This window comes from Capra hircus, chromosome 3 (genome assembly GCF_001704415.2).
Source record: "Capra hircus breed San Clemente chromosome 3, ASM170441v1, whole genome shotgun sequence".
Taxonomy (NCBI): Eukaryota; Metazoa; Chordata; class Mammalia; order Artiodactyla; family Bovidae; genus Capra; species Capra hircus.
Genome location: NC_030810.1, coordinates 99,418,507 through 99,431,876, shown reverse-complemented (window position 1 = coordinate 99,431,876; position 13,370 = coordinate 99,418,507). Strand labels below are relative to the sequence as shown.

At 48.9% G+C, this 13,370-nt stretch overlaps 3 protein-coding genes across 3 annotated transcripts; 1 reads left to right on the top strand and 2 right to left on the bottom strand.

Moving 5' to 3' along the window:
• On the bottom strand, positions 8,546 to 9,282 carry LOC102180554 (histone H3). The gene has a single exon (XM_018046021.1). The coding sequence runs from the start codon at positions 9,223 to 9,225 to the stop codon at positions 8,815 to 8,817; it is 411 nt and encodes a 136-aa protein (XP_017901510.1). The 5' UTR covers positions 9,226 to 9,282; the 3' UTR covers positions 8,546 to 8,814.
• Positions 10,183 to 10,740, bottom strand: LOC108633254 (histone H2A type 2-A). The gene has a single exon (XM_013962455.2). It carries the CDS (start codon positions 10,677 to 10,679, stop codon positions 10,287 to 10,289), a length of 393 nt encoding a protein of 130 aa, XP_013817909.2. The 5' UTR covers positions 10,680 to 10,740; the 3' UTR covers positions 10,183 to 10,286.
• LOC102172226 (histone H2B type 2-E-like) lies at positions 10,806 to 11,687 on the top strand. Its single transcript, XM_005677706.3, has one exon. It carries the CDS (start codon positions 11,032 to 11,034, stop codon positions 11,410 to 11,412), a length of 381 nt encoding a protein of 126 aa, XP_005677763.2. The 5' UTR covers positions 10,806 to 11,031; the 3' UTR covers positions 11,413 to 11,687.

Here is a 13,370-nt window from a genome sequence, read left to right as displayed (position 1 = left end):
TCCATCTAGTCAAAGCTGTGGTTTTTCCAGTGGTCATGTATGGATGTGAGAGTTGGACTATAAAGAAAGCTGAACACCGAAGAACTGATGCTTTTGAACTGTGGTGTTGGAGAAGACTCTTGAGAGTTCCTTGGACTGCAAGGAGATCCAACCAGTCCATCCTAAAGAAGATCAGTCTTGAGTGTTCATCGGAAGGACTGATTTTGGAGCTGAAACTCCAATACTTTGGCCACTTGATTCAAAGAGCTGACTCATTTTAAAAGACCTTGATGCTGGGAAAGATTGAGGGCAGGATGAGAAGGGGATGGCAGAGGATGAGATTGTTGGATGGCATCACCGACTCAATAGACATGGGTTTGGGTGGACTCCGGGAGTTGGTGATGGACAGGGAGGTCTGGCGTGCTGCGGTTCATGGGTTCGCAAAGAGTCGGACATGACTGAGTGAACTTAACTGAACTGAACTGATAATCCAAGATAATCTCCCTGCCTCAAGGTCCTTAATCACATTGGCCAAGTCCCTTTGCCATATAAGGTAACATTATGTTCAGAAATTCCAGGGATTAGGATACAAGCATGCTAATGGAGGGAGGAGCTATTATTCAGTCTACTACAAATATGGTAAAGATTCCATCTGTAATGTGGGAGACCTGGGTTGGATCCCTGGGTTGGGACGATCCCCTGGAGAAGGGAAAGGCTATCCACTCCAGTATTCTGGCCTGGAGAATCCCATGGACTGTATAGTCCATGCGTTGCAAACAGTCGGACACAACTGAGCGACTTGCACTGCACTGCAGTACAAATATGAACCCCTCCCTAAAGCGTCTGCCTTCAAGCACTGATCCCGTTAAGTGGGTTGGGTGTGTGGGCTCAGTCCTTTCAGTTGTGTCTGACTCTTTGTGACGCTATGGACTGTAGCTTTCCAGATTTCTCTGTCCATGGGATTCTCCAGGCAAGAATATTGGAGTGGGTTGCCATGCCCTCTTCCAGGGGATCTTCCTGATCGAGGGATTGAACCCTCATCTCCTGCATTGCAGGCAGATTATTTACTGCTAAGCCACCAGTACAGCCCATTAAGTGGGTTAGTAGTGGTGAACTCTGCCCTCAGAGAAGGTCACTGGATATAGGCTAACAGTTGGCTTTAGCCATTTGTGGGCAAGGGTTAGAGGCCAGGCAAGCTACCTTCTACCCTCTTCTAGGGCAACCAGCAGGAAATTTCTTTGAGACTTGCTGTTGGCCTGCAAATTCCTGAGAGTTCCCTAAGAGCTGGAAGGAGCCTGGATCAGTTCAGTTCGGTTCAGTCGCTCAGTTGTGTCCTACTCTTTGTGACCCCATGGACTGAGGCATGCCAGGCCTCCCTGTCCATCACCACCTCCTGGAGTTTACTCAAACTCATGTCCATTGAGTTGATGATGCCATCCAACAATTTCATACTCTGCCGTCCCCTTCTCCTCCTGCCCTCAACCTTTCCCAGCATCAGGGTCTTTTAAAATGAGTCAGTTCTTTGCATCAGGTGGCCAAGGTATTGGAGTTTCAGCTTCAACATCAGTCCTTCCAATGAACACCCAGGACTGGTCTCCTTTAGGATGGACTGGTTGGATCTCCTTGCAGTCCAAGGAACTCTCAAGAGTCTTCTCCAACACCACAGTTCAAAAGCATCAATTCTTCTGCACTCAGCTTTCTTTATAGTTCAACTCTCACATCCATACACGACTACTGGAAAAACCATAGCTTTGACTAGATGGACCTTTGCTGGCAAAGTAATGTCTCTGCTTTTGAATATGCTATCTAGGTTGATCATAACTTTCCTTCCAAAGGGCAAGCATCTTTTAATTTCATGGCTGCAGTCACCATCTGCAGTGATTTTGGAGCTCAAGAAAATAAAGTCTGTCATTGTTTCTACTGTTTCCCCACCTATTTGCCATGAAGTGACGGGACCAGATGCCATGATCTTCATTTTCTGAATGTTGAGCTTTAAGCCAACTTTTTCTCTCTCCTCTTTCACTTTCATCAAGAGGCTCTTTAGTCCTTTTTTGCTTTCTGCCATAAGAGTGATGTCATCTGGGTATCTGAGGTTATTGATATTTCTCGCAGCAGCTTGATTCCAGCTTGTGCTTCATCCAGCCCAGCATTTCTCATGATGTACTCTGCATAGAAGTTAAATAAGCAGGGTGACAATATACAGTTTGATGTACTCCTTTCCCTATTTGGAACCAGTCTGTTGTTCCATGTCCAGTTCTAACTGTTGCTTCCTGACCTGCATACAGATTTCTCTAGAGGCAGGTCAGGTGATCTGCTATTCCCGTCTCTGGTATTCCCAATTTTCCACAGTTTGTTGTGATCCACATAGTCAAAGGCTTTGGCATAGTCAATAAAGCAGAAATAGATGTTTTTCTGGAACTCTCCTGCTTTTTCCATGATCCAGCAGATGTTGGCAATTTGATCTCTGGTTCCTCTGCCTTTTCTAAATCCATCTTGAACATCTGGAAGTTCACGGTTCACATACTATTGAAAGCCTGTCTTGGAGAATTTATAGCATTACTTTGCTAGCATGTGAGATGAGTGCAATTGTTTGGTAGTTTGAACATTCAAAAGGATACTAGGTCCTTTTGAGTGTGGATTCAGAAGCCAAGGTTTTAGATCCCTTATGAAACAAACATTTCTTGACCACGTAGGCACTGTCAGGATTTTGACCTACAGAGACGAAAAGGATCAATGCCCACTCTGAAGGAACTCAGAATCTAGTGAGAAACTAACTAGAATGATAAACTAATCCTAGAGGAATTGCTAAAATGGAGAACCTGTATGCTTGTTGCTTCCGTGGTGGCTCAGCTGGTAAAGAACCCACCTGCAATGCGGGAGACCTGGGTTTGATCTCTGGGTTGGGGAAATCCCCTGGAGAAGGGAACAGGTCCCCACTCCAGTATTCTGGCCTAGAGAATTCCATGGACTGTATAGTCCATGGGGTGGCAAAGAGTCAGACACAACTGAGCGACTTTCATTACATGCTTTGGAACCTGAGGAGAATGCTGCCTTTTGGCCTGAGGAGTGAGAGGGTGGTTGTTGCTGGGGGTGGTGGTGGCGGGGCGCAGAAGGGAAACGTCACAGGCCTGAAGTCTACAGACTAAACAATAGGCTTGCACAGGAGGCGCATGTATCTGGACAGAAGAAAGGGTTTTGCCAAGTCATGGAAGTGGCTGGGAATTGAAGACACTGGGCAGGGCCAGAATAAACTTGTGCAACTTCTTCTTACTGAACAATGGAAAACTGTTTTATGGAACTCAGGGAAAGCCTTGGAGGCTAAAGCCTTCCTACAAACAAGAGGTTGAGGGGCACAGGAGGGGGTGGCCAGCTCAGGAAAGCCCTACAGGGTCCTGCTTGGTTTCACTAGTGAAATAGCTAGTTAACATCTAATTAAACCCAAGGAAGATGTATAACTTTGGATGTATAACGACATTTACCTTTATAATTTTGTTCAATTTTCCAAATTGCTAATAATAGCATTATAGTCTTTTCTAGGGTTTATTTTGAATCACACACTGCTTGTCCCTTTACGGGAACTGTTTCTTTAAATATTTCCAAACACCACCACCAGGCTAGTCCCATTATCTCCATTTTACAGATGAGGAACTGAGGCCTGGTGAGATGAAGCATCTTGCCACAGTCATGCAGGTAGTAAGAGGCAGAACCAGGACTCAAAAGTCACGTCTGGGGCCTTGCACTTAGCCTCTGCCTCTCTGTACTGACTCCGACGTGTGGGCTCCATTCTGAAGGTACTGGGGTGGAGGGCATGGAAAGACTGTACAGCGCATGAGGGACAAGCTCAGCTCTGGTATCGGGTGATGTTTCTCCACATGATGTTAGGAGACAGGTGGAGACTGGGTAAGCAGGTGGAGAAGATCCCACTGAAGCAGTGGGGCCGTCACCTGGTGTTCAATCATGCACCCTCTGGCATTTCCCCTCCCAGCTTCCAGTATGCGCCCTTTACTTGGTGTTTCCTGCTTCCCCCGAACTTTGGAGCCCCAGGGCTTTGGTCAGAATCCCTTGCCCTAGCTGTGAGAGCTTGGGCAAAATACTCAAAGCTTCCTAGTCTAAAATGAGAATAAACTGTTTACCTCCCTTGCAGGGTTGTCTTGGTGATTAAAAGAGATACAAAACATAAAGCATGGTCAGAGTCCCTGTGATGACGTTTTTGCCTCTTTGGGACAATCTCTTCCGGTGGCCCTCCTGTCATTCTGGCTGTTCTGTCCTTGATGTCCTCTTCATCTACGATCCCCATCACTATTGCTCCTTGCCTGTCTTCTCTTCTGACTCCTGGATGCATGAATGCTAAGTCTCTTCAGTCTGACTCTTTACAACCCTATGGACTGTAGCCCACTAGGCTCCTCTGTCCATGTAGATCTCATCTAATTCTCTACCTTCTATTATCCTTATTTATCTTCTAAGGACTTCCCCCAGAGTAGCTCCAGCTGAGCCCCTTTGCTGACTAAATTAATATTCCTAACTCCTGGTGAATGTATTATAGGTAGATAACCAGAATCTCAGCTATAATGTTGCAAAGGACTTATTGCAGCTTTTTGGTTCCAAAAGCAATTTCTTCTCCCTAAATTCTCCACCTTAGTGAAATCTACCATTATTTCCTGGCTTCTCAAGCCAAGGAGAGGCTCCTTCCTCTCTTGCATTCTCCGAATACCTATAATCACCAAATATCAAATTTACTTTCTATAATTCTCTCAAGTCCATCATTTTATCTCTGTCCACTCTTAGCCACTATCTTAGCTGAGGCCATCATCAGCTCTGATTAAAGGACCCAAAGTCCAACAAACAAGCCAATTCCATGGCCAGCTTTTTTTGGAAACAGGCTGGACATGATGAAACTTTTAAAAAGAATGTGAATTGATTTTTGCTTGAGTTTCTTTTTTGTCATCTGAAATTGGGAAATTATTTAAGTACCTAAAATAATCATTTTTTGATATTGCCATTAAAAATACTGGGTACTACTTCACCCTAGTTTTGCAAACAATGAAGACATTCCAAAAGTTTTCTATTAGGCTTAGGAAGTTTGACCTTCAGAGAATAGTGGTAGGAATGTCAACTTTGTCCTATTGCCCAAAAGGTATCAATGTTTGCTGAGTGGCTCAGTTGTGTCCTGCAACCCCATGCTCCCCTGTCCATGCAATTTTCCAGGAAAGAATACTAGAGCGGGTTGCCATTTCCTACTCCAGTGAATCTTCCTCACCCAGGGATGGAACCTGTGTCCCTTGCATGATAAGTGGATTCTTTACTACTGAGCCAAGGCTGTCATTAAAATGTCTGTGGCAGTTTTGGAAGCCCTGAAGGCACTGGAGAATTCCTCAGTCCTTTTAGAACATGCTCACAGTGAGAACCAGATTCTGTTGTCATAAGCTTGTGGAGCAAATCCCCAAGATGACTGCTGATTGGTGAGGCCGTAGTGTCTTGCAGAAGCCTGACCCTCCACTGGGCAAGAAGGATTGGGTCACACAGGTCCCACTTTCTCAGAAAGTGAGTGTGCAGACACCAGTTTGCACTGCCTGTTGTTTCTCGGCCTTATGTGAGGACAGGAGGCTTAAAGAGCTGAACAGAGTATACTTCCACAGTCAAGGCCCAGAGCCCTGTTATGTGGCGGCCCTGGAAGAGAGATCAATTATGCAGCCGAGGCCCTGCTCTTGAGTTCACGTTTGACAAGAAACCAGGAAAGAGCAACCAGGGAGGGCCTCCTCTTTCCCACCAGCAAAAGCCCAGTGCTCCTCCCTCTCTTTCTTTCACCATTCTCTTTTCACACCCTGTAAGTGTTGAGTTTGGTGAATGAGCACTCCACTGTTGTGGCAGAAGTAACAGAGGTTGTTAGAAAAGTGAGGAAGGCAGGACAGACATTTCTGAGAAGCTAGGAACCCCTGCCATGAGAGATGCCCCCAGGCTGACCCCAAATTTCAGGACCATGGGGAGATCTTAGATACCTGCTTTTAAATCTGATATATTAATAGTATTACTTCAGGAAATATGATCCTTGGGAGGAAAAGCCGTGACGTGGACATCTATACACTCAGGGGTCTGCTCATCCACTAATGGCTCAGACATGCTGGAAAGTCACTCACTGAGAAGTTCAGGCTGCAGCTTTGCAAACAAATGTCAGTGGATGAGATGCTGGGTGCACACGGGCCACCCCTGCACAGCCCTGAGTCACTGCTGCTTCTGTTTATATCTCATAGAACACAGATCCTGTAGAACCCATCTTGCAGCATTGGTCTGAGCAGGGAATGAGACCCTGTGTCTGTATTCATTTCCTAGGGCAGCCATAACAAAATACCACAGCCTGGGTGGCTTAAACATCTTAACTTTATTTTCTCACAGTTCAAGAGGTTAGAAGTCCAAGATCAAAATGTCAACAGGGGGACTTCCCTGGTGATCCAGTGGTTAAGAATCCACCTTGCTATGCAGGGGATACAGGTTCGATCCCTGTTTGGGGAACTAAGATCCCACATGCTTTGCCACAACTAAGACCCAATGTAGCCAAGAAAATAAAATAAATGAACAAATTAAAAAAAAAGATATCAGTTGGCTTGATTTCTTCTGAGACCTGTCTCTTTGGCTTGCAGATGACTACCTTCTCATTGTGTCCTCACAAAACTGTCCCTCTGCTGTCTGTGTCCTGATCCCCTTCTCTCATAAAGATACCAATCATATTGGATTAGGACCTATCTTAATGACACCATTTTAATCTTAATCGCCACGTTAGAGGTCCTGTCCCCAAGTAGAGTCACATCTGAGGTACTAGGAAAGGGCCTCGACATATGAATGGGTGGGTGGGGGAACACAATTCAGCCTATAACAGGGCCTTTTCTGAAAATCTTTGTGAGCCTGGGGCAAAAAACTGGGTACCTACTGTCAGAAGCTATAGTCCACACAGCTCTTCTTTGCCCTCCCCGACCCCCAACTCCTTGCAAGGGGCAAAAGTTTTCAACAGTATGTCTACTTCAATTTCTGTTCCCCTCAGTGCATTTTCATTCATCTCTGGTAATGCTTTTTACCAACTGTACTAAGACACAAAACCCCTGAAATCTGACCTCTTCAGGTGCAACAGGCCGTACTCAAGGGTAGAAATAGGTAGCTTCTGAGTCTCGTGTAACATGGACTCTGCTCTCCACCCCCCGAGGGGAACAGCTTTGTTCCTAAAAGACAGAAAGAGACCTTAGACTTCCACTGTCATGTGGTGCAGGAATCCACTCCTCTGCTGCTTCTGCTAAGTCACTTCAGTCGTGTCCGACTCTGCAGACCCCACAGACGGCAGCCCCACCAGGCTCCCCCGACCCTGGGATTCTCCAGGCAGCGTCAAATCTCTGCTCTCAAATCCTGAGGCTGGGGATGTGTGCAAGGGAGAGGCTCTGTTGCAGGCTCTGTTCTGCCTTCCATTGGTTCAGTGCCGCCCTCAGCTTCAATTCCGAGAGCCTTGAGCTGAATAACTTCTCAAATCACTTAACAGAGCTCAGGCCTGTGCACCTCAGGATGTCTCCTCCATGAAGAATCCGTCTCCTGCTGTGGAGCGGAGAAAATACCGACAAGACCGAGTTGTCAGGTAGTGACCTAGATTATGGTGGCCCACGAACCCCGGTCCATTCATCCTCTTCCCCTTGCTGTTCCTTTGGGCAGGTCAAACCCACTCGACTGTCCGAACTGAATGCCCGGCCGGAGACACAAGATCCTTCTCCATCCTTTGGTCTATTCCAGCACAGAGCTAGTGGTACTTGTCTGAGTTGTGTTGGTATTTGAAGAGGAAGGTTGAGGAAAGTGAGAATGTCAAGGGCTTAAAATACCAGGCAAAATCGTTCAGGCTTGGGCGGGAATCTTGACAGAAAATAGGGTAAGGGGATGAATAACATCCGCTAAAGTTTTCCCTGAGGGAAGTTCTAGCATTACCGTCTTTCAACCTGCAGCCAGGATCAGGAATGCCGAACTTTACCCCGCAGAAATGGGCCTGGACCGAGGAGGCGATTTCCCTCCCTCTCCAGCAGCAGATCCACGCCAGTGGGAGGGGCCCTTTCCGGTGCGGGTGAGGAAATCAGATCTGCGCCCGGCTCTCAGCCGCCTAAAAAGCCAGCCCCGCCTGCTCTAGCCCGCGAATCCTGAGTCCCCTAATCGCTCCGCCTCCCCTGCCCCCACCCACGCTCCCGGGACAAATTACAGCTCTGGGCTACAACCCAGCTCCAAGACTCCCCGGAAGAGCACGACGAGCCTACCGGACTTCTTGGCCGCGCCCAAGAAAGCAGCGGCAGCCTCGCCAGTTCAGATAAGCACTTGACGCTCCGGAAGACGACCAGCAAGCAGGGACTTGGACCGGTTACATGGCCTTTAGCATTTATGTTGGGAGTCGTGTTTTGCGCACTCTAGTGTCCTCCCGTCCCTAGCGCGCCTTCCCTTCCCGGAGCATGAAAGGGCCTGCCAGAAAACATGGCCCCCTCTAAGCAGCGAACTTGGACGATATAGGGCGTTCAAGGAAGCAGCGGCAACCCACCAGCCCAGACAAGCACACTGACCTAATTCTTAAGTTACTGACATCTAGGAAGGCTGCAGGGAGCAGGGGTTTAGACCAGATAACTGGCCTTTACCCTATGTATGTTAGGAGTCCAGTGCTTTGCGCGCTCTAAGGTCCTCCCATCTCGAGCGCGCCCTACCCTCCCGGAGTATGCGAACGCCTACCAAAAGAGTGGACAAGCGACACAGCTGCTTTCAAGTGTAGTCGTGGGTGGCTCTGAAAAGAGCCTTTGGATTTGATGGAACCTCGAGCAGAGCGCACACTTCTTAAGCCCGCTCCCCGCGGATGCGACGAGCCAGCTGGATGTCTTTGGGCATGATGGTCACGCGCTTGGCGTGGATGGCGCACAGGTTCGTGTCTTCAAACAGCCCCACCAGGTAGGCCTCGCTCGCCTCCTGCAGCGCCATCACGGCCGAGCTCTGGAAGCGCAGGTCCGTCTTGAAGTCCTGCGCGATCTCGCGCACCAGCCGCTGGAACGGCAGCTTGCGGATCAGCAGCTCGGTCGACTTCTGGTAGCGCCGGATCTCCCGCAGGGCCACGGTACCCGGCCGGTAGCGATGCGGCTTCTTGACGCCGCCCGTGGCCGGCGCGCTCTTGCGAGCCGCCTTGGTGGCCAGCTGCTTCCGCGGGGCCTTGCCACCGGTCGACTTGCGGGCAGTCTGCTTTGTACGAGCCATAGCGAACCAAAACGCCAACTTACGTGAGCAGCGCCGCGCAGGGAGAGTAACCAGGGGTGCGGCCGCTGCAGCAGTCTTTATAGGCAGTCTTTTCCCAGTTGGGCGGGACAATACTTGAAAGTCCCGCGCTGGCTATCCATTGGCTGGGACGTCATCCTCTTTAGCGCCACTGATTGGCTTGAGCCGACTCCTCCCTACCCCCGCCCCCTCGCCGCCCCGCCGCCCATCGGCCTCCCTTTCGACTTTCCAGTTTGCCTAGTTTTTCCCCTCCTCGGTTTTCATTTATTTCAGGGTAGGAATCATATTTGAGAGCAGCTGTGACAATGTTCCTTCTCAGTCCCTTAGAACACACTACTTACGATACCCTCTTCCCTTCTACGCTAACTCCCAAACTGAACCTCGACCTTGTTTGCGCCACCCCCCGCCCCCAGCACCCTGAACGCAGCTACCTTTCCAGAGGTCCCCTAGCCTACCTAGTTGGCTGGACGGATCTTGCTTTGCTTTCCGCCTTCCGGTGCTTTAAAGATCGGAAAGTTATCTCCCCCGCAGCAGGGCGCGGGATCCCGTTTCCGAAAGCCGAACTGGGGACCTGTATCTCCACCGCTAAACCATTTTATCCCTTTAAGACAGTAGACTGAAGTCAAAAAACCCAGGTCCGCCATCCTCTTCAAATCTGTCCGCTTCCTTAACAGACGGGGGTGTCCGAGATGGATGTGTGTGAGGAAACATCCCGCTGGTACTTAAGACCTCAAGTTGGGCAAAGGCCTGGGGAACAACTGGTGTTGAGCACTAGACATCCGACTCCCAAACATAAACCATCGCGGAGCACTTAGAACTGAAGCGACTGTGGCGCGCTCAAGTTTCCTACCTTCACCTGGCTCAAGTCCTAGGTTTCACGATCCACCACAACCCAGGCTGGGCTCCCCCTTTACTACCGACAAGGTTGGAATCGAGAAGTTACTGTTAACAACTCTTTATTTGAAAGCGTGGGTGGCTCTGAAAAGAGCCTTTTGATTTTACAGATGCCCCTTCTGTAGGGGCAGGGCTGCCGGAGACCGGCCTCACTTGCCCTTTGCCTTGTGGTGGCTCTCAGTCTTCTTCGGGAGCAACACGGCCTGGATATTGGGCAAAACGCCGCCCTGGGCGATGGTGACCTTGCCCAACAGCTTGTTCAGCTCCTCGTCGTTGCGGATGGCCAGCTGCAGGTGACGAGGGATGATGCGCGTCTTCTTGTTGTCTCGCGCCGCATTGCCCGCCAGCTCCAGGATTTCGGCCGTCAGGTACTCCAAGACCGCCGCCATGTAGACGGGCGCGCCGGCCCCCACCCGCTCAGCGTAGTTGCCTTTGCGCAGCAGGCGGTGCACCCGCCCTACCGGGAACTGCAAGCCTGCGCGAGACGAGCGCGACTTGGCCTTGGCGCGGGCCTTGCCGCCTTGCTTGCCACGACCAGACATGACAGCGACACCCACTAACAAATGCTCCCGCCAAACGCCCGACAAAGTCGCCCTCCACGGCCCCACTTCACCCTTTTATAGGCAGAACGGCGATTGCCTAGAAGGCACTTTGATTGGCTACAGCACATCTTCGGCCTCGTGACCAATAGGATAGCGCAGTCAGAATCCACTCATTTACATAACCTCGTCTCCCTCGCGAGAGAGCCACTGAAATCTCGCCAATCGCAACGGGGCGTGATCAGAACCTTAATTTGCCTACAGTCTCTATAAGTACTGAGTCGTGGCGGCCAGCCCGGGTGCTGCCTGTTGTCGTCGGCGTTCCCGGTAGGCCCTATAGCTTGTGCTTGACGTTATGCCTGAGCCGGCAAAATCTGTCCCCGCGCCCAAAAAGGGCTCCAAGAAAGCCGTGACCAAAGCCCAGAAAAAGGACGGCAAGAAGGGCAAGCGCAGCCGCAAGGAGAGCTATTCCATCTACGTGTACAAAGTGTTGAAGCAGGTGCACCCGGACACCGGCATCTCGTCCAAGGCCATGGGCATCATGAACTCATTTGTCAACGACATCTTCGAGCGCATCGCGGGCGAAGCGTCGCGCTTGGCCCATTACAACAAGCGCTCGACCATCACGTCCCGGGAGACCCAAACGGCCGTGCGCCTGCTGCTGCCCGGCGAGCTAGCCAAGCACGCCGTGTCCGAGGGCAGCAAGGCGGTCACCAAGTACACCAGCTCCAAGTGAGTCCCTGTGGGGACTCGGCGCTCGCACGAGTTGCCCAGCCACTTGACGTTCTAAAGGTTCTTTTCAGAGCCACCCACCTCAGTGGAAGAAGCTGTCATTTTGTTTTACACGGTCTTCTGCTGCCCAGCTTTTTGTATTGGTTTTCACTCGTTAAGAACAAATATCGTATTTCTTTAGATACAATGGGGGAACAAGTATGTTTATCTAGTTTTGTGTGGGATTATAATAGGGTATAGATGTGCTGAGTTTTCTCAAAAGAACTGCTGTTGAAACTGGCTGTTTCGATGATGTTGCTTTTTATGAATTTCATCATACAAGATTTAAAAGTTTGAATATCTATGGTGCGACTGTCTAGTGTTCCCAAATGATACAACGATTAGGTACTGAAGTTTCGTAGAGCGTGTTCTGTGTTGTGTACAAAATGGGATAATTTAGCTTACACTTAGTACTACAAATTCGTTGAGTCTATATATCCTGCATTCACAAGCACATGGGTGCCCAGTGTATGTGTAGATTCCCCTGTTAGGGAAATTGGAGCTTGGTTATGATACCCAAGAACTAACCGCTTTGCTGCCTTTGCTCTGCTGCTGCTCTGCTGCTGCTAAGTCGCTTCAGTCGTCTGCCTCATGTCAAATCACAAAAAACGTGCCTAATTTTCAGTGATAGTGTTCTCCCCAGAGAATTACCACTCAGAAAATCTTGCCGTATATAAAGAACTTGTCCATACAATGGAAACAAAATATGCATTTTCCAAAGCAGTAAAAAGTGAAATCTTAAAGGAGCAGAAAGTTATAATATGGTTGGGTGTGCAAAGGAGACTAGCTGCAGTTTCATTTTAGTGCTTTGGGAACTGTTGGATTGCTTCTAGTAGGGATTAACCTTAATCACTTTGGTTGCTTTGTGGATCATAGATCCTAGGTAGTTCACAATAGAAGCAACGAAACCAACTAGGAGGCTGTTACAGTGTCACAGGTTAAAGCAGTGAGTCAAAACCTGGTCTAGAGACCAGCAGTATTAGCATTACCTGGAAATTCATTAAAAGTGGAGTCTTCAGACACTAAGAATTCGTGTTAAAAAGCCCTCTGGGTGATTCTGATGCTGCTAAAATGTAAGAACCACTTGGTAGTCTAGACATGTCGGACTGGAATCAAAGTGAAAGCCCTGTCAGACTGCGACCCCATGAACTATACAGACGAGACATGGAATTCTCCAAGCCAGAATACTTTAGTGGGTAGCTTTCTCCAGGGGGTCTTCCCAACCCAGAGATGGAACCCAGGACTCCTGCATTGCAGGCGGATTCTTTACCAGCTGAGCCACAAGGGAAGCCCAAGAATACTGGGAATTCGCTGAGGGTAGCCTATCCCTTCTCTGGGAGATCTTCCCCACCCAGGAATCAAAGCAGGGTCTCCTGTGTTGCAGGCGGATTCTTTACCCAACTGAGCGCTCAGGGAAGCCCAGTACAGTGGAAGTGCTGAGAGATGTTGGGATTGAGATTATATTTGGGAGGTAGAACTGACAGGTCTGTTTGAGGAATAGGATTTGAATGGGAGCAAAACCCCTAACTTTTTGTTTTAAGCAACTGGGTGAACAGTGGTGCTGTTGATTTGGTAGATTGGGGCACTGAAGGGAGATCTAGAATTCTGGTTTAAGGTTGGGAAGGTTTTTGATATTCAATTGGATATATGGAGTTGGCAGTGTGAGAGATACATCTAGGGCTCAGTGAAGAAAACACAAACTTGCCTTTAAGGGTACCTATTTTTGACTGGGGAAAAAAGTGCACAACTGAAAGTTGAGAATTATATTTTATTTGGTAGACTTAGCTGAGGACTTAAACCTCTCAGTTCTGAGAGACTGTTGTTCTAAAGCAGCAAGGGAGGAGTCAGGATATATAGTTTTTGTTGAAGGAAAAGAAATATACCCTCGAAGCCAAATACATGGGTATACATGGGCATATATCC

Excerpts from the sequence above, each read along its gene's own strand:
- LOC102180554 (XM_018046021.1), bottom strand. The coding sequence starts at position 9,225 with ATGGCTCGTACAAAGCAGACTGCCCGCAAGTCGACCGGTGGCAAGGCC.
- LOC108633254 (XM_013962455.2), bottom strand. The coding sequence starts at position 10,679 with ATGTCTGGTCGTGGCAAGCAAGGCGGCAAGGCCCGCGCCAAGGCCAAG.
- LOC102172226 (XM_005677706.3), top strand. The coding sequence starts at position 11,032 with ATGCCTGAGCCGGCAAAATCTGTCCCCGCGCCCAAAAAGGGCTCCAAG.